Genomic DNA, 18,110 nt, shown 5'->3' with positions numbered 1-18,110 from the left:
GCTGCTTTGCGATTTGACCTCGGCCAAGAAGCATCGAGGCAAGGAGGGGAACTTGTCAGAAAGATGGAGTCAGGGAGGCCAGGAGGGTCTGGAATGAGAGCCAGTGGTCTGGGCTTCATCCAGGGGAGTGGGAGCCCTGCGGGGCTGGGTTCTGACTGCCAGAGCCCAAGCAAAGGGCAAGTAGGGGCTGGCCTAGCACTATTTATCCAGCTAATGTGGGTGCTTTGGAAGAAAAGTCTGTGTTGGTCTAACCATCTCATTTGACAAAGTGGGAAAAACACCCACGTAGGCTCCACACGTCAGTTTTGTGTCCACAGGGTGGTGGGTTATTGCATTAGGGTAGTTCAGACTTTTCCTGATTGCTGCCTTATTCATCTCTCCTTTTCTCTAGCTTTGAGCACTACTTCCTTTCTTCTTCCCCAGTCCTCCTTCTGAGGGGGAAATTGAAGAGCCTCCCACACATATAATCTTGTTGCCTCCAGTAGTGACAGTGAAACTCTGAGTATAAAAAGATTCTCTGGTCATTAAGAGGCCTGATGGTTCGCACGGTATTTACTTCATTCTTGGCCACGTTGACTCTTAAGTAAATATGGTAACTGCTTGTTTAAAAATTCTTTTCACAATACAATAATAACATTGAAAGGTCAGCCAGGTTTTGGCTCAGATGGCCAACATACTTCTGCCAGAGATGTTTCTGGATTAATTTTATTGCTTCTAAATGTTCTTCAATGCATTTTGAGAATTTTATTTATGAGAAAGTGCTGTTAGTGGTTCTGTCTAAAAGGGGAGAGGAGGGAGAGCGATTTCCCTATAATTGAGATCACTTTGTCTAAGTCTGATTTTGAATTATCTCAGAGGTAGAACAGATTGGTGGTTACCAGAGGCAGGGGGCGGGGAGGGGTGAAATGGGTGAAGGGGTCAAAATGTGCAAAGTTCCAGTTATAAAATAAATAAGTCCTAGGATGTAATATACAGCACGATAACCATAGTAACTGTGGGTGCTGATGGTGGTTCACTAAACTTATTGTGATCATTTCAAAGTATATACAAATATCCAATCATTATGTTGTACACCCGAAACTAACACGTCAATCATATTTCAGTTTAAGAAGCATTTATTTGCATTGTGTTGGACACATTAGAGGATTCCTCCCCTCCCCTCCAGCACACACACACACACAGAAGGAGGATGTTTATGGTCCTGAAAACTCTCGGGTTCACTTTTTCTCCCATTGGCAGAAAAGGGTGAAATCACGTTAGCAGACTTTCTGTGCTGGGTCCTAGTGTTTTCTGTATGACAGGGCTAACATTTTTCTAGATAAACTTTGCATGTCTGTAGTTTCTCGGTTCTACTTCTTACTGTTCTCACATTAATTCATAACCCCATTGCAATAAGTGTTTGACCTAGTTTGAAAGAATCTGGTCATAAAGGAGGAAGGAAAAAGTCACTTCTTAAAGGTAAGGCTTGTTTATGTGCGAATCTTAGATGTGTGACACAGTCGGGAGGTAAAATACTGAAAGGTCTTAGTTTTCAACGTTGGGCAGTGTTGTCTCATAGCTGCACCTTTTCTCATCAAACCGCAGGTCCAGTTTTGGACTGGGAAGGCATCCTTACTCCAGGCTTGAAACTGTAACATGTCCCCTACCTATCTTGGGGGACCAAAATTAGCAGCAGAAAGCACCTACTATGTGCCAGCTACAGCAATAAGCACTTTACCTGTATGTTCACCGTCCTGGTCGGGCGGGCTCTGGTTTCCCCATGTGACGGATGGGGAACTGAGGCTGACGAAGCACCATTGGGATGGGTAGAGCTGGAGGCACCCTGAGCCTCTCCTGTCTATGGGTTACTGTTGCTCGCGGCATCCCCGGCACACACATTTGTGGCTTAGCTCTCCTGTTGACATAGCAAAGTAAAGTACCTGCATATGTTACTGTTAGTTACCTCCGACTCTCAGATCTCTGAACAGCTGTCAACGTTTCACTTGTCACTTCTGCACTCACAGAGCCACCTTTGATTCTCCATCCTAACTTTCACCTGGCATGTTCCCTGCTTCTTTCTTTGTTTAGGTGAATCTCACCTTGCTCCAAAAAGGACTTGAGGCAGCTTGTTTAAATGTTTGTCCAAGTCTGTATGGCCCCTTGGGGATGTGTGAAATAACGCTTGTGTGCGGGGGACACTGCTGGGCAGAAAACATTTACTCTGAGCACTTGAGCTTCAAGAGTTAATCTCATTTATTCGACCTTGAGAAAGTGCTAACACTGCTACCTCCTGGGAGTTTTTCCTTACAATCGTGGTAAAGAATATGTTTGGAAAGTATCAAGAAAAGGAACGTATATATATATATATATTCCTTTAAAGCTATACAATATATACTGTATATATGTGTATACACACACACACACACACACACACACACATTCTTTTAAAATTGCTCAGAATAAGTATACAGCTCAGCTGCGACCAAAGAAACGTTTATCACAGGGTAATGGTAAAAGCTGTAACTTCGTGCCACAGTGAGATTGGAACTTTCTTTCAATCATTCAAGAATATCTAGTTAAAACATAAGCTCCTTACTGCACTTCAAAGATACGCCTTTGACCACAGAGGGTTTTTCCTCTCAAAACACTTTGTGCTGTCACGCAAAACGGGGATATTCACTATGGAAGCCAAATTGCACTTCCTTTGGTCCGCTGAAAGTTAGAAAATAAATTTCATGCTGTCGGCAGGTTATTGTTTTAAACTTCACTGCATCAGACTAACTTCTGGACAGAAACCCCGATGACACAGTTGCACAATGTGACTGTAACCTTTACTGAAGCACCAGGTGTTGAGAGACACGCAGGTACACCTGGTGCCAGGTGGTCCTCTCGGCCCTGCAGGAACAGAGTCTAGAGCATCTTAAAGAAATTACATCATGAGAGCAGACCCCGAGCTCTTGATTGTAAACAGCTCTCATGGTCATAAATCCCTCCTCAGAGCCTGCGGGGGGCGCCTGCGGGAACTTGGGACCCCCAAGTGTTGTCCTGAAGTGTCTTACCCGGGACCCCCCACCCCCACCCCACCCAGGTCTTGAGGCTTTCGTTCCGTTCACCACCTCCATGTGGGCGTATTTTGCCTGGTTGCTTGGCCCCATCAGCCTGCATCTCTGTCCTGGGGGCTTTAATGTGAAACGTGAAAACATTTCAGCACGGAGACTTGGATGCGTGTGTTGGGTCAGCACGTGTGTTGTGCGTGGCAGGTACTGTGTTTGCCGTGTGTATGTTGTGTGAGTGCGTGGTTTTGCGTATGTGGTATGTTGTGTGACTTTTCTGTGTGTGTTGTGTGAGGGTGTATTGTCTGCTGTATGTGTGTATTTTCTGTGTGTGCTGTGTAGGCCGTGTGTGCTTTGTGAATGTCTTGTGTGTTGTGTGAGTGCCCAGCGCCAGGCATGCATTTCACTGGGTGCTCGGTAAACATTTATTAAATGAAGGAAAGGACACAGTTCCTGCCCCGCGAAGCCCATGGTGCAAACTCACAGGCTGGGCTGTCAGGTCCTCGAGGACACGGCCTACCTCGTGTTCCTCCTTCTGTCCTCAGGGTCCTTCAGAGGGAGGCGACGCTGGCATACACAAGTGTAGGGGCGCCGGTGGGGATGGATATTGTGTAACTGGACATGGTTTTGCTCGCAGGCCCAGACTCCTTGAGGCAGACACTTATTTTCCAGGTTCGCGTCTCACATCCCGTGGAAGTCCCTTCTTTATTACGGTCACAGTGTACTATCGGTTCACCCCCTGCGGAATGTAGGCTCGACGGTAGGGCTTCTGTGTGATTCGTTCTCGTATCTGTCCCAAGTAGCTGGAACATTGCCCGGCAGGTAGTGTGTGCTCCGTAAATATTTACTGAATGAATACATGCCAGGATTAATGAGTTCCAACATACTCGGTCCAGGTCAAGGTTTTTAGCCCAGGGCAGGCATGACTATGTCCGTCACTGAGTTTATTTTAAATCTCAGTAACTCTTAGGACCTGGCCTTTCAGGGCAACCCCTCCGGCTGCCACTGGCCCTCTCCCTTATGTTGGTGTGGCATCTGCAGGGGTTGTGGAGAGGTCCCAGCCTGCCCCCCTCAAGGGGAGTTGCCTCATCCTGCCGGGTCAGGTGGTAGCCCCCGTCCTTGGGTCCCTGTGGCCTCCTGTGTCAGCTGTGGTGTGACAGGTCTCACTGGGTGTGGGCCATGAAGCTGCTCGGTGCCAACAGCCGTGGGCCTTGCCATTGCGCCAGATGTGAGGCTCCTGGACTCCAGCTTCCTGGTCCCAGGAGCTCTTGGTCGCTTCTCCCACTCTGCTGGTGCCCCCGGGCTCTGGGATCCTTCTGTGCCTGGCTGGAAGCCGGGTCTCACTCTGCGCCCACCTTTCTGGGGCAGTTGCCACCTCCCAGGCTCCCCCGGGGGAGGAAGCCACGAGCCCAGTGACCGTAGGTTTCTACCCCCGCTTCCAGACTTGACCGTCAGAGCCCAGCTCTTGCTTCGTCCGTTTTCTCTTTCTGCGGCTCTTCCCATCGGCCACAGGCCGTGCCCTCCTGGGCTGGGTGGAAGCCCTCCCTGTTCTAGTCCAGCCCAGCTCACTCTCTGGTGTGTGGGTCCACTCTTCCCCTCTGACTCTTGAGAAGTAAAGCCCAGTTTGAGGAGCTCCAATTAAATCCCTCTTGTCTCTCGGCAAAGCCTGGCACATTTTCCACCACATTTTAAGATACATCTTGCAATAGATGATAGGTCATAGTTACTTGTCAGCATTTTCTTTCTTCCTTTCCTACTGCACCTATGACAATTAAGGACACTTGGCATAGGCAATTGTCTGGCCATGGCCTTAAACTCTACTCTGGAGTTTTAAGACAAGCAGTACCTTCTTCGTTCTAGCCTCCGTCTTCTTCTCCCCAAGGTAATGGATGCCTCTCCTGCAAAGGTAGGAAGCTATCAGGCAACCAGAAACAATTAAAGGGTGACCCAGAAGAATATACATTGTTTAATACTTTCAAGAAATATAATTCCCAGTACGAAAGATTACCCTTTTAATCGGTATAAATGGCATTAGACCACCTTCATGCGATAGGCTGGCTTCCATGCTGTATCCTGGAATACAGCTAAAGAGAAAAAAGAGCCTGGGGCTGCCGTGGAGTAAGACGCACGGACCCCTGGATAAATGCGACAGTGCTGTGCACCAGTCACAGCCGCTGAGAAGTGCTGATGCAGAGTGGGGATGAAGGTCCCCAAGACGGACGCCATTAAACACTGGACCCAGCCTACTGTCTGATTCCTTGGTCATTAAGAACACTTCTGATGCGATTGTGGTTTCCCAGTGTGTCCTTCCTGGAAGAAGAAAACGTGCTGTCAGTAAATAATAATAGCTTGTCCCTTTGGAAGTTATAGGTTTTATTTTAAGCTAAATAGTCAGAGTTCCTTTCTGGACTGACACATCTGCCTCACAAGAACAGTATGCGTGTGAAACACCACAAAACCTGAATTCCTGAGTCTGTACAATGAGAGCCAGGCCCGAGGGCCCAGTGGATCCAGAGGTGAAGGCCGTCTTTCAGGACACTTTGGGGTTAGCTGGACGTCCTCTTTAGGAACAGGTTAACCTCAAACAGTGCCTTTCTTGGCAAACTTCTATACTTAGGTCAGAGCTTTCTATGTCAGTTCTCTCTCTGTCTCTGTCTCACACACGCAGACACACACATACACACAATAATGAACGAGTGGACATGAAGTAGAGAGGGACCAAACTGTGTAATAACAACCAAATCTGAGAAAAAATTCACTGTGAAGAGTGAGATGCACTCAGGTAGATGTTGGTGATAACAAGCGATAGGACTTGGCAATGGCAAGAACCATGAGCTTGTTGAAATGAGCTGCCTTTGCTCAAGCAAAAAAAAAAGAGAAATTGTAGCCAACCTTCAGGGGTGCCACCTAGCTTCCGCAACAGCCTGGGAGGTTGCCCGGCAGAGCCTGAGGGGTCTTTCTCTCTTCTTATCTCCACTTCTTGCTTCTCTCTTTCTATGAAAACTGCCTTTCTTTGCATCTCTGGTTCATATAGAGGAAAACATAGCTGCCCCGCGTGTCCCAGATGAATTTCTAAGCAGAATAGCACCTTCTTTGTGTTGACTCCAACCGAGACTCATAGGATGTGTGTTTCAGGTTGGATGCAAAGTTCTGGGGAGAGAGAAAGTGAATGCTCTAGCTTTGGGCCTAGCAAACGCTCTTGGCCCAGCCAGCCATGGCCCAGGGTATCATCCCTTCATCCCTAGGGCCACATCTATAGACGGGAAGTGGCGGAACAGGGAAGTTGGTTCCCTTTCCTGAGAAATAGGTGTACACTGACTAGACACCAACCCAAAGACATTATATAAATGGAGCAAGGCTGAATGCGGCCTTGAGTTAAGTATTCGAGTACATTCAGTCTGTTTCCTTAAGGTGACACTGCATTCCAATCCAAGGTGTGTTGATTCAGAAGATAACCTAGTAAAACGCCAAATTTCATCAGTCAAAGATATTTAACCTCAGACATTCCAATGCCGTGCTATTCTTATTATATGTAAAATTGTATTTATATCTTATTGGGAAAAGCATCATCAGCCCCACTTTGAGAAGCAAGCTGAGTTTTCTCATAAATGCATTTAGCTTTTTCATAATGACGTATTCCCAGAATGCTAGGCTTAAAACAAATTTGAGTAAATCAGAGCAGGAGATACCATAAATGTTAATGGCAAATGAAAAGGCTGGGGGGAATCCTTATGAAGTATATCAATACTTTACGTATACACAATGATAAAACGTTACCGTTTAAAATAAGGTACGTTGATACAATTCCAAGAAAATATAAAAATACAGGTAGTATCTCATATGGGTCTTTCTTGGTGCATGGAGAGCAAGGAATGAGACTTGGAAGAGATTGTAGAGGGAGATGAAGAATAAGAAGGAGAGGAAGAGGGGGCAAAGGATGGAAAGAGGAAGGGGGAGAGGAAAGTCCATCTAAGTAAAGCACTCAGATGGCAACGCCCACGGCTGAGGCAGGAGAAGTTTAGCTGAGGATGGAGAGGAGGATGGCGGAATGGCCACCCTTATAGCTTTGGAGGATGATGACTGGGAGGGTATCCTGGAGGCTCCTCCTCGGCTACTCCCCAGCCATCTAGAACCCACCGATCATTTAGCAAGTGCCATCTTTCCTCTGCAGAACAACTTGGTAGGAAAACCACACTAGAGGATTTTCTCTTGCAACTTCCCTCATTACCTCTGCATGAAGAATAATTCTCAGCTGGGATCTAGTCTGGTACAAACAATATCTCCTTTCCCCCTTGGTCACAGGTCCTGGTAACCTTCTTATTGTTTCTTGGACCGAGGGCTTCCCCAGGCATTGAAGGGAAGAGTTTCTGGGGTGCATGGACAGCGGTCACATTTAGCAGCCAGAGTGTACACTGTGGCACACAGGTGAGGGGTAGGAGGAAGGGAGATGCTTAGAAAGGAGACGCGCTAAACGCTAAGAGCTTCTAGCCCCACTGTGGCACTTATTGCCCAGCAGGGTCAGCCGGTGTGGTTATGTCAAGCCCTCCTTGTGGTCTTGACTGTAAACTGTCAAAGCAGAGTTGCCATGAATAAAACCAAGTTCTAAAAAGAAAGCTCGCACTATCTGTGCTTCAAAAGGAAAGCTGAGCGAAGCTGAGAGGGTCTCCTTGGGGACCCGTCCATGAAAATAGACCTCTTTTGTGATGCTTGAGACACTACAAGCACCTGGTTTGTACTGGAAGACTGGTTGGAATTTGAACTGGTTCTACTGGGAGACATTACTGGATAGGTCACACACCTGGATGACGAAGGGGATCAAGTCAATGGTAAAGAGGCCAACAACAAGGACGAGCCAAAGAAAATAGTGTTTCTCCTCCAACTAGTAGCTTTGTTCCGAGGGATGAGTTAAGAGGTTTATAACCATTTTTTAAAATTGAAGTATCATTAATTTACAGTGTTGTGTTAGTTTCAGGTATACAGCAAAGTGATTCATTTATACATATATTATCTCTTCTTTGCCAGATTATTTTCCATTATGTGTTATTAGAAGGTACTGAATATAGTTCCCTGGACTTTACAGTAGGACCTTGTTGTTTATTTATTTTGTATATAGAAGTGTGTATGTGTGAATCCCAACCTCCTAATTTATCCCCCCACCCCTTCCCACTATCCCCTTTGGAAACCATGAGTTTGTTTTCTATGTCTGAGTCTATTTCTGTTTGGTAAATAAGTTTATTTGTATCAAGTTTTTTAGATTCCACATATAAATGATATCACGTGATTTTTGTCTTTGGCCTACTTAGTACGGTAATCTCTAGGTCCGTCCGTATTGCTGAACATGGCATTATTTCATTCGTTTTTTATGGCTGACTGGTGGTTTGTTTTGAGGGATGAGTTAAGAGGTTTGGATCAGTGGTTCTTGGCTTCAACAGACTTAATGCTCCTTTCCTTAATGCGTATTTTATAACATTCTCTTTACAAACTTATAATGAAATTCACTGATAACGTATTCTATCTATACATGACATTAAACACGTAACTATATTACACTAAGCATAATGTGAAGGAGAAATGAAAGCTATTCCATGTTCAGTTCAACATGGACATTTGTGGGCACCACTGAACAGGGAGACAGAAGCCGTCAGGTGTGCAGATACGCACAGACAAGTCTGTAAGGTGGTAGCCGCAAAGCCAGATGGAGATAGTCTGTCCCTCTCTGGAGCTTCAGATCTCATGCGTGGCGGGGCCATCAGTGACTTTTCCCATGATGAAAAATATTTTTTTTAATTTCAGGAAGAAAAGTTCTACTTCCCCTCAATTTTCATGGCAACTGCATTTCTGCAAAATTCAATAGGTAGTAAAACTGCACAAAAATACTTCCTGTTTCTATGAAAAACAGAGTTAGGTTCCAGGCTCGGATTCTACCTACATTCAGGTTGTGTGGGATGTTTGAAAAGTTGGTAGGATGGGGGGCAGTTTGTTGTGCAGTGATGTCCTGGGTGTTGCAGAACCTCTAGAAGCCCCAGCTTCTGTCCACTAAACAAGGCACCCTCCCCAGCACAGGCCAACCGAAGTACCTCCACCTCCACTTAAAACTCCCCTGGGCCATGTCCTACCTCTCTGGAGGTCTCAGAGTCTCGTAGTCATGGCTTGGAAGGGTCCTTAGTGGTCTTCTCGGCTTGCTGGTTACCAAGGGTTGGTCTGGGGAGCAGTTGGTAGCTCTTAAGACATACAGATAACCAGGCACCACCTGTAGAGATTCCACTCAGGAGGCAGGACTCTAGAATGTCCAGGAGACTCTGGTGCACAGCCAGGTTTGGCACCTCCTGACCCAGGTATCCCTCGCTCTTATTCATGGGGTCCCCTTCCCATATCTGGGGTCAGTGGCTGCCCAGCCTGGGCTTGAAGGTGCCATGCTTCAGTAAATAGCATCAAGAGAGCCACTTCTCTTCCCAGCCCACTTGTCAGCCCAGGAGGCAAGCCAGGATTGGAGCAGCTGGTCTGATGCACACATTCCTCCTCTGGGCCTTTGCCTGCAGCAGCCCTGGAGATGGTGATTCAGACTTCAGCTTTCTCTGCTCTGCTCATTCCCCCACTGAATCAAGGGTGAGAAACACTTTGCTCCAGGTCTCCATCCTTTGAAGTCCCATTGGCTGAGTCAGCTCCCCGGCTACCTTTAGAAGGATCCAATACAGAAAAGTTGTCCTAAAACTCAAGACCTGTACATTCATGGACAGTGCCCGGTGAGACAAAACAAAGAGAGCTGAAGAGTCCTATCAGGGCTGTGAAAAAGAGCTGGACAAGCAAGACAAAGTGTTGTTAAGTGGAAGGGATGAAAAATACTGAAATCAAGCACAAGAGTTTTCAAAGTGCAGAGTTAAATGATTGGTTCATTTATTCATCTTACATAATGCAAAATGCATCTACTACATATCAGGCTTTCTTCTAGATAATGATAGTACGACAGTGAATAAAACAGACCACATACTAGTAGAAGTAGAAGTACAAGTAGATGGTTAATAAACAAGATCATGACGAATATGTACAGTAAGTTAGATGGTGACATGCTGTGGAGCACCAGTAGGGACTTCAGTAGGGTAGGAACGTGCGTGCATGCGTGTGCCTGTGTGTGTGTGTGTGCACACGTGTGCACGTGACATCTTATGGCTTGGGATATCTATTTGGCAATGAGGAGGGGAATTTCTTTGACAGTGGTGATTGGGAGTTTAGTTGTGTAGGAAGAACGGGAAAGAGAGATTGCAGTTGTTAAGACAGGAAATGATTCAAGTTTGGGTAAAGTTTTTTAACAATGAGAAATGAAGAGAAACAGAACCACTTTAGCATGGCAATAATTACATTTCTGGGTTTGCGTAAGGGATGTTGAGAAACTTCTGGTTGCAAACCAACGTTTTGTTTCCCTGAAGCCCTTCGCAGTCTTGGAGTACTGTTTAGATTTCGGTTCCTTAGAGTTCTTCGTGATATGGACTAAATTCACCGTCCTATCCCATGGAGACCAAGCTGTTTGTACATCTCACACCTGATTACTTTAGACTGGAGTATTTGTGCAGAAAAACCCTGCTTCTTAGATGTGGTTTTGATTGGTGTCTTTGGAATGAGGGCCTTATCAGCTGTGGTGTATATACTAGTGTATATAGTCTTTTTGCCAGAAATATTGACCCACCCTTTACCAGAAATATCCCTATCCCAAAATATCACATTAGGAGTTTATGGATAATAATGCTTCAGTAATATTTGCTTATTTGTATAATATTCGGTTAAAAACACTCTCAGGCATATTCATTACCTGTAAGTCTCTCAGTAACTCTGTGGTTATCAGGGCAGGAATGTTATACCCTTTCCACAGATTCAAGGAGGCTGAGCGAGTTACCCAAGTGTGAATGACAAATAATGATCCTCTGTACTGTTGACTATGTATGTGTCAGACAGTGTTTAAATGCTTTTTACATATTAACTCATTCAGTCCTCACACACAGCTCAGTAAAGTGGAGACTGTTTATAACATCATTTTACCATCAAGGAAACAGACACAGAGAAGCTATGACTGGCTCAGCCACACACAGCTTGGATATGGTGGAGCTCAGAACCACCAATGTCTACACTCCGAACCACCAGGCTATACTCCTTTTGTTCTGGAAAGCAGATCTCCCAGCTGCTACCTATTTTAGGGAGTTTTTAACTTCACACACAACATCACCACAACGGTGACAAATGTTGGAGCAGTAAAGGGCAGCAGTGTGGATGGGAAAGACCAACAGTTTTGGAGAGTGACCTGAGCTCCAGTTCATTTGGTTATTTTGCAGTTGGGTGAGTTCCTTAAGCTCCCTAGAATGTCTGATTCTGTCTATGAAATAAGGGGATAGTGATGCCGCTCACAGCATGGTGAGCATTCGATGGGTGTCCTATTAAAGCATCTAACTTACTGTCGGACGTGTAATAGGTGCTTACTGCTTGTACATTTCCTTCCTACATGAAGGATCGTCACTAGGCTTGGGTCAGAGGAACAGTTAGGGACACGGTAGTGAAGTAAACTGTAAATGGCGCTGGCTGTTTTGCATAGCCTTTGAGAAACTCAGGGTGGGACTTGTGTAACCTAAGAGAGCAGCTCAGGTCGCGGTGGTGAGCGAGGGCACGGTTCCTCATGGGTGAGGCTTAGAGGGGCTGCTCTTCAGTGAAATATCATTTCAAAGTCTGGGTAACAGGTGAAGCAGCTGGTGCGGGGGTGATTCTCCCTTCTGACCTCTTGATCTGCCCTTGGTCCTTGCTCCTGGGAAGATGCTTCCCTGAACTACATGGTGGTCTCCATAGGGCTGCCCAAGCTTTAGGTAGAACAGAAGTTCTCAACTTTTGATTTAAGGACCCCTTTCACTCTTCAAAATTATTGAGAACTCTAAAGAGATTTATTTACGTGGGTTAACTATTGATATTGACAGTGTTAGAAGTGAACACAAATTTTAAAATGAATTTTTATTGATCATTCAAAAATAATAACTTATTACCTGTTAACATAAGTAACATCTCTTTTATAAAATAATTAGATTTTTGGGCTTCCCTGGTGACGCAGTGGTTGGGAGTCCGCCTGCCGACGCGGGGGACATGGGTTCGTGCCCTGGTCCGGGAAGATCCCACATGCCGCGGAGCGGCTGGGCCCGTGAGCCATGGCCACTGAGCCTGCGCGTCTGGAGCCTGTGCTCCGCAACGGGAGAGGCCACAGCAGTGAGAGGCCCGCGTACCGCAAAAAAAAAAAAAAAAAAAAGATTAGATTTTTAAAACAAATAGAAAAAATAGACTTTTTTCTGGTATTATTTTACATTGTTTACATTGTTCTGGAAATCTCTTTATATCTGGCTCAACAGGAGACAGATGAATTCTCATGTCTGCATCTGCATTCAGTCTTTGAGGTATTATACATCATGTAGCTTTTTGCGAGAGAATTTGTGTGGAAAAGGCACAGATCATCTTTGAATTAGTATCAAAGTAGTTTTGACCTTATGGACCCCTTGGAAGGGTCTCAGGGACCTTTGAGGACCACTAATGTAGAATATCTTTTTCTCTTTAAACATCTTTTTTCAACATTCTTACAATTTCTTCTCAACGCCTCCCTCCTGATGCCTGTATTCAAGTGATCATGATGGATAATAATTCTTCCTTCAGCATTCTTGGCTTTGGCAAGACTGGAGATAGTGGATTCAGAGGTCTCCCTCCTTCTCTCCCTCCTTCCCTCTCTCCTTTCCTCTTCTCTTCCCTTCCTATCCTCCTTCCTTGCTTCACAACCTGGGGAGTTTTTCTGGTGCCTCCCGACTGGTCTCTGTGCGTCTAGAACCTGGCAGTTGCCAGGTTGTGTTTTGCTTGACATCATTCACAGTCTACTTCCTTCCTCAAAATTCTTGGTCTTGTCTGACATTTATTAATTCTGGCTTTTGTTTTATAAATATTTCAAAAATGTTTCCAACCCCAAATTTTTTTGAGATGTGTAAAGAATTTGTGGCATGTTCATGGCAGAGGGTAATATCTGCGAACTTCAGAAACTATGCGGCAGAATTCTGCTGCCAGCCAAGACTGAGTCACTGGGCCTGGATTTTCTTTCTCACCAGAGACAACAAGGAAAAGCACTCCATAAAATACATGAAACCAGAGGTTTTAAAATACTGGACATCAGCCAGTGAAGGACAGTGGTCCCTGAGAGGAAAACAAATGAGGTGGACCTTATGAATGCTCTTGGTCACCAACTGAGAGAATTTTCAGGCCATGGGAGGGTGTCCAGCCAGTTCCCTGGGGAAGGGGGATCCAGGGAGAGTTCGCCAACTTCCTGAATGGGTGTGATGGAGCTGAGAGCCAAGGGAGACCAAGGTGGCTACAGTTCACAGAAAGGATGCCAGAGGAGAGGGAGCTGGAGCAAGAGAGAACGTCAGATCTGCGGAAGGCCCCCTTTAAGAATCAGCAGAGGGCTGCGTGCCGTCGCCCAAGTGAGGTCCTTTGGTACTGAAGACCGTCCCACAGATAGGCCTGCACCCCCCTAGAGAGGAAGTTTATGAGTACATCATCTTCTGGGGAAGTGACATCAAAGACATTACTGTGGGGCTTCCCTGGTGGCGCAGTGGTTGAGAGTCCGCCTGCCGATGCAGGGGACGTGGGTTCGTGCCCCGGTCCGGGAAGATCCCACATGCTGCGGAGCGGCTGGGCCCGTGAGCCATGGCCGCTGAGCCTGTGCTCCTCAACGGGAGAGGCCACAACAGTGAGAGGCCCGCGTACCAAAAAAAAAAAGACATTACTGTGTGCGAACCTCCGAAAGCTCAGCACGCGCTCCCTGCTATTGTTCAGTCTTCCCTGGGCCCGGCCTCCTCCTTCCAGCCACATGTGCCTTCCAGCCCCTTCCGAGGGATGCCGCCCTACAGCCAGCTGGCCGCCAGCTCCCTGCTCAGCCAGCAGCCTACCGCTTCCTTGGGTTTAGGAGCTGGCTTTCCGGCTGTCTCAGTCAGCAAGAGCCCCATGGTGGAGCAGAGGCTGTCCAGACTGGTTCTCTTGATAACCTGAACACCGAAAAGCTGTTACCTGGCAAGGGCACCGCGGGGATGCAGCTCAACGGGTGCCCAGCCCCCCCAAGCAGCAAGGCTGCCAGCGATGTAGCTCAGCCGGCAGCTGGGCAGACTCAAGGGCAGGTGAATGATGAGAACAGAAGACCTCAGAGGAGGCGGTCGGGGGACAGACGAACAAGGAATGGGTCCAGAGAGCAAAGCCGTCCAACTACCGTCAAGGAAAACACAATCAAGTTTGAAGGCGACTTTGACTTTGAGAGTGCAAATGCCCAGTTCAACCGAGAGGAGCTGGACAAAGAATTTAAGAAGAAACTGAATTTTAAAGACGACAAAGCTGAGAAAGGGGAGGAGAAGGACCTGGCGGTGGTGACCCAGAGTGACGAGGCGCCTGCCTGAGGAGGACCACCTGGGGCCCAACTGCTACGATGACAAATCCAAGTCCTTCTTTGACAACATTTCCTCCGAGTTCAAGACCAGTTCCAGGCGGACGACGTGGGCTGAAGAGAGGAGGCTCAACAATGAGACCTTCAGGGTGTCGGGAAGGTTTCTTTGTGGCCGTAGTTTCCGGGGTGAATTTCGAGGGGGCAGGGGCAACGGTGCAACCCGTCGTAACCCGACTTCCAAAGAGCTGGGACTGGCCGGGTGTAAGGAGGCAGCTGAAGGCTCTTGCTGAAGCGGCACAGACGCCAGACTGTGTCTACGAGGATGCTGGAAAACGCTGCACTTACTGCGGGAGTCGTGGGTCACTTTGTTTACTGAGTTTGGAAAATTCCCATGCTACTGCTTATGTTTTGGACTGAACTGAACTTGGACGTGGTCTGAGTTACAACCACTTTTTTGGGGGGACGCGTATATGGGAAACCTCTTTGAGGTGTCTTGGCCTATTTTTCCTTTTTATTTGTGCACAGCCCGACTCTAAGGTTTTGGTACTTTGCAGAAAGGTTTCTAGAGCGAAAGCGTGATCCTCACTTTGTGACCTTTTTTGGACAGCTTTGGTTTTTTAACGTGGAACCAAGTCCCATTTGGCAAATGTGGCAGCCAATCGCATCTCTGTAATCCAAGCGGCCTCTGGTGCTGCTGGCCTGGTACCCACTGCCACAGGCGGGGCCTAGGAGCCAGGCATGGCCGGCATGGGGGCATGGAAAGTGGGGTGTCCCACGATCATGTTGTAGAAGCAAACCAGACGACCCTGACCTCAAGGTAGAGGGCGGGGTCGGGGGTGCTGGAGGCGTAGGATGGGGCCCTGAACGGGAGGGAGCTGGGAGCTGTCACTTGGAGTGTGGCTTCCGTAGGAATCCAGGCTGGGGGTGAGCGCCCAGGACGAGCTCCTCTGCGGCGTCCCTCTCCCTCCTGCCCTCTCCCTGCCAGTCCCTGACCCAGGCCAGTCAGCGTTGGACTCTGGCCGAACACTGTTCGGTGTCTCATCCACTTGGAAATGAGCCAGTCGTTTTTGTTTTTTTTTGCAAGGTCGGTTGACCGAGAACATATTTCCTCTCCATTGTAAATAGTTCTGTGTTTTTGTTTTACTGGTGGGTGGGGAATATAAATTTGTGGCATGAGCAAAGGGATCAGACCTTCAGTAGAAGCGTGCGTCCCTCTGACAGGGCATTGTGGTGAGCATAAGTGCCTTGGTAACTAAATCCCTTTAAGTAGGTGGAACGGTTTTAGTTCTGTGTCGATTAAGTTACTGTAAAAGCTTAGGTTTATTTTTGTAGGAATTAATGGCTAAGAATTAGAACATAGCAACGCGGCTGCTCTGTTGGAGCAATGTAAACTTGTAATTATAAACAAACATGCAAACCTTTAAAACTCTCTTCTTCTCTGCTCTGAAAATAAATAATCTTGTTGACTCTGTTAAAAAAAAAAAAAAGAATCAGCAGAGTACCAATCTGCACATGTATGCGAGGAAATTACCTGAGGCCAGAAAAAGTACCGCTCTGAAAGGATTAGATGGTGCAGAAGGCCAGGAATAATTTCTATTCCTACCACCCAGGCTGGAAAACCTAATTTGCAGGCATTTGGTAGAGGACTAAGAAGGATCATGCTTCAGCAGTGGGGCAAAATGAACCCTAGACCCAATGCTGCTGTGCCCCTGCCTAACAAGGCACAAAGCAGCACCCCAAAATCATCAAACATTTCCAAGAACTCAAATGCATCCCAGAACACAAAAATACCCAGCGTCCAGCAAGTCAAAATCCAGAATGTTTGGCATCCAATAAAAAAAATTCACCAGGTATACAAAGAAGTAGGAAAATAATGAGAGAGATCAGTCAATCAAAACCAGCTAAGAACTAACACAGGTGTTAGAATTAGCAGACGAGGACCTTAAAGCCGCTTTTTATAACTGTATTCCATATGTTCGAAGAAGTAAGTAGTGGATTGGAAGATATGAGAAAGAAAGACCCACCTCTAACTTCTAGAGATGAAAGCTACCATGTCTGAGACGAAAATATACTGGATGAGATTAACTGCAGGTTAGACACTGAAGAGAATAGATGAATACATTTAAAGACACAGCAATAGAAACTATCAAAGTGAAACAGAGGGGAAACAAACAAACAAAAGAACAGAGCATCAGTGAACTTGGAACAGTTTCAAGGAGCCAAATACACATGTAACTGAAGTCCCCCAAAGGAAGGGAGTAACAGACGAAATATTTGAAATTAGTGACCAGAATGTTTCCAAATTAGATGAAAATGATAAACCCATAGATCCAAGAACCCCAACAAACACAAAGAAAAATAGCGTTTCATGGTAACCAAATTGCTTAAAGCCAGTGATAAAGAATAAAATCTTAATAAAAGATTAAAGATTAAATTAAAATTAATTAAATTTTATTAAAATCTTAATAAAAGCCAGAGAATAAACACACTTGCAGAGGAATGAGGACGACAAAATGGCAGATTTCTTACAGAAACCATGCAGACTAGCAGACTTTGGAGCCTTATTTATAAAGTACTGAAAGGAAAAAAAAAAACAAAAACCCTGTCAACGTAGAATTCTATACACACTGAAACTATCTTTCAAAAACAAAGTTAAACTGTTTCGAACATAAAAGGCTGAATTCATCACCAGAAGATCTGAACTACAGAAACATTAAAGGAAATCCTTTAGGCAGAAAGAAAATGATGATAGATAGAGATATGGATCTATTCAGAGGAATAAAGACCATGGGAAATGGCAATGGAATTATTACTTAAACTTCTTTAGAAGAAAATGGACTGTTTAAACAAAATAATAATAGTACAGTGCAAGGTTTATAACATATGTAAAAGCAAAATGAGTGACAAAAATAGCACAAAGGCCAGGCAGGGAGAAATGGAAATGTAGTATCGTAAAGAGAAATTTTCATCACAAAATGTCTATTTAAAAAAGAAGAGGGGGCTTCCCTGGTGGCGCAGTGGTTGGGAGTCCGCCTGCCGACGCAGGGGACGCGGGTTTGTGCCCCGGTCCGGGAAGATCCCACATGCCGCGGAGTGGCTGGGCCCATGAGCCGTGGCCGCTCAGCCTGCATGTCCGGAGCCTGTGCTCCATAACGGGAGAGGCCACAGCAGTGAGGCCGTGTACAGCAAAAAAAAAAAAAAAAAAAAAAAAAAAAAAACAGAGAAGTGTCAAATCATAACTTCAGCTTCCACTTTCAGGAACTAGAAGAAGAAACATTACACCCAAAGCGAGCAGAAGATAAGAAATAATAAAGAACAAAGCAGAAAGCAATTAAGTAGAAAACAGAAATACAGTAGAGAAAATCAATGATACTAAAGCTAATACTTTGAGATCAGTAAAACTGATAAAGCTCTAGCCAGAATGATTAAGAATAAAAGATAGAAGACAGAAATATCAATAGCAGAAATTAGGTGATATCACTGCACTACAGTAAAAATATTAAAATGATAATAAAATATTAGGAACAAAATTATGCAAAAAATATTGACACTTAGATGAAATGGACAAATTCTTTGAATGACACAAACTACCAACCTCACTCAAGAAGCAGGAGATAACTTGAATAGCCCTCTATCTATTA

The 18,110-nt window shown here is 45.8% G+C and overlaps 2 protein-coding genes and 1 long non-coding RNA gene across 8 annotated transcripts in view; 2 read left to right on the top strand and 1 right to left on the bottom strand.

The window, feature by feature from the left end:
- Positions 1 to 18,110, top strand: part of IL1R1 (interleukin 1 receptor type 1) — an 86,699-nt gene that overhangs the window by 16,769 nt on the left and 51,820 nt on the right. The gene's annotated exons all lie outside the window — the stretch shown is intronic.
- On the bottom strand, positions 2,438 to 9,453 carry LOC117307817 (uncharacterized). Its single transcript, XR_004521703.2, has 3 exons — positions 9,149 to 9,453; positions 5,925 to 6,182; positions 2,438 to 5,342 (listed from the first exon to the last, which is right to left on the bottom strand). It is a non-coding gene; the product is annotated as an uncharacterized lncRNA (long non-coding RNA).
- Positions 13,685 to 15,895, top strand: LOC101329360 (protein LSM14 homolog B). Its single transcript, XM_033838107.2, is given in 4 exon segments — positions 13,685 to 14,051; positions 14,054 to 14,479; positions 14,481 to 14,706; positions 14,709 to 15,895. Coding segments are annotated over 4 exon segments (987 nt in total). The 5' UTR covers positions 13,685 to 13,742; the 3' UTR covers positions 14,735 to 15,895.

The sequence above is a fragment of the Tursiops truncatus genome, chromosome 14 (genome assembly GCF_011762595.2).
Source record: "Tursiops truncatus isolate mTurTru1 chromosome 14, mTurTru1.mat.Y, whole genome shotgun sequence".
In the NCBI taxonomy this organism is placed as follows: domain Eukaryota; kingdom Metazoa; phylum Chordata; class Mammalia; order Artiodactyla; family Delphinidae; genus Tursiops; species Tursiops truncatus.
This window is presented reverse-complemented; position numbering and strand designations above follow the sequence as displayed.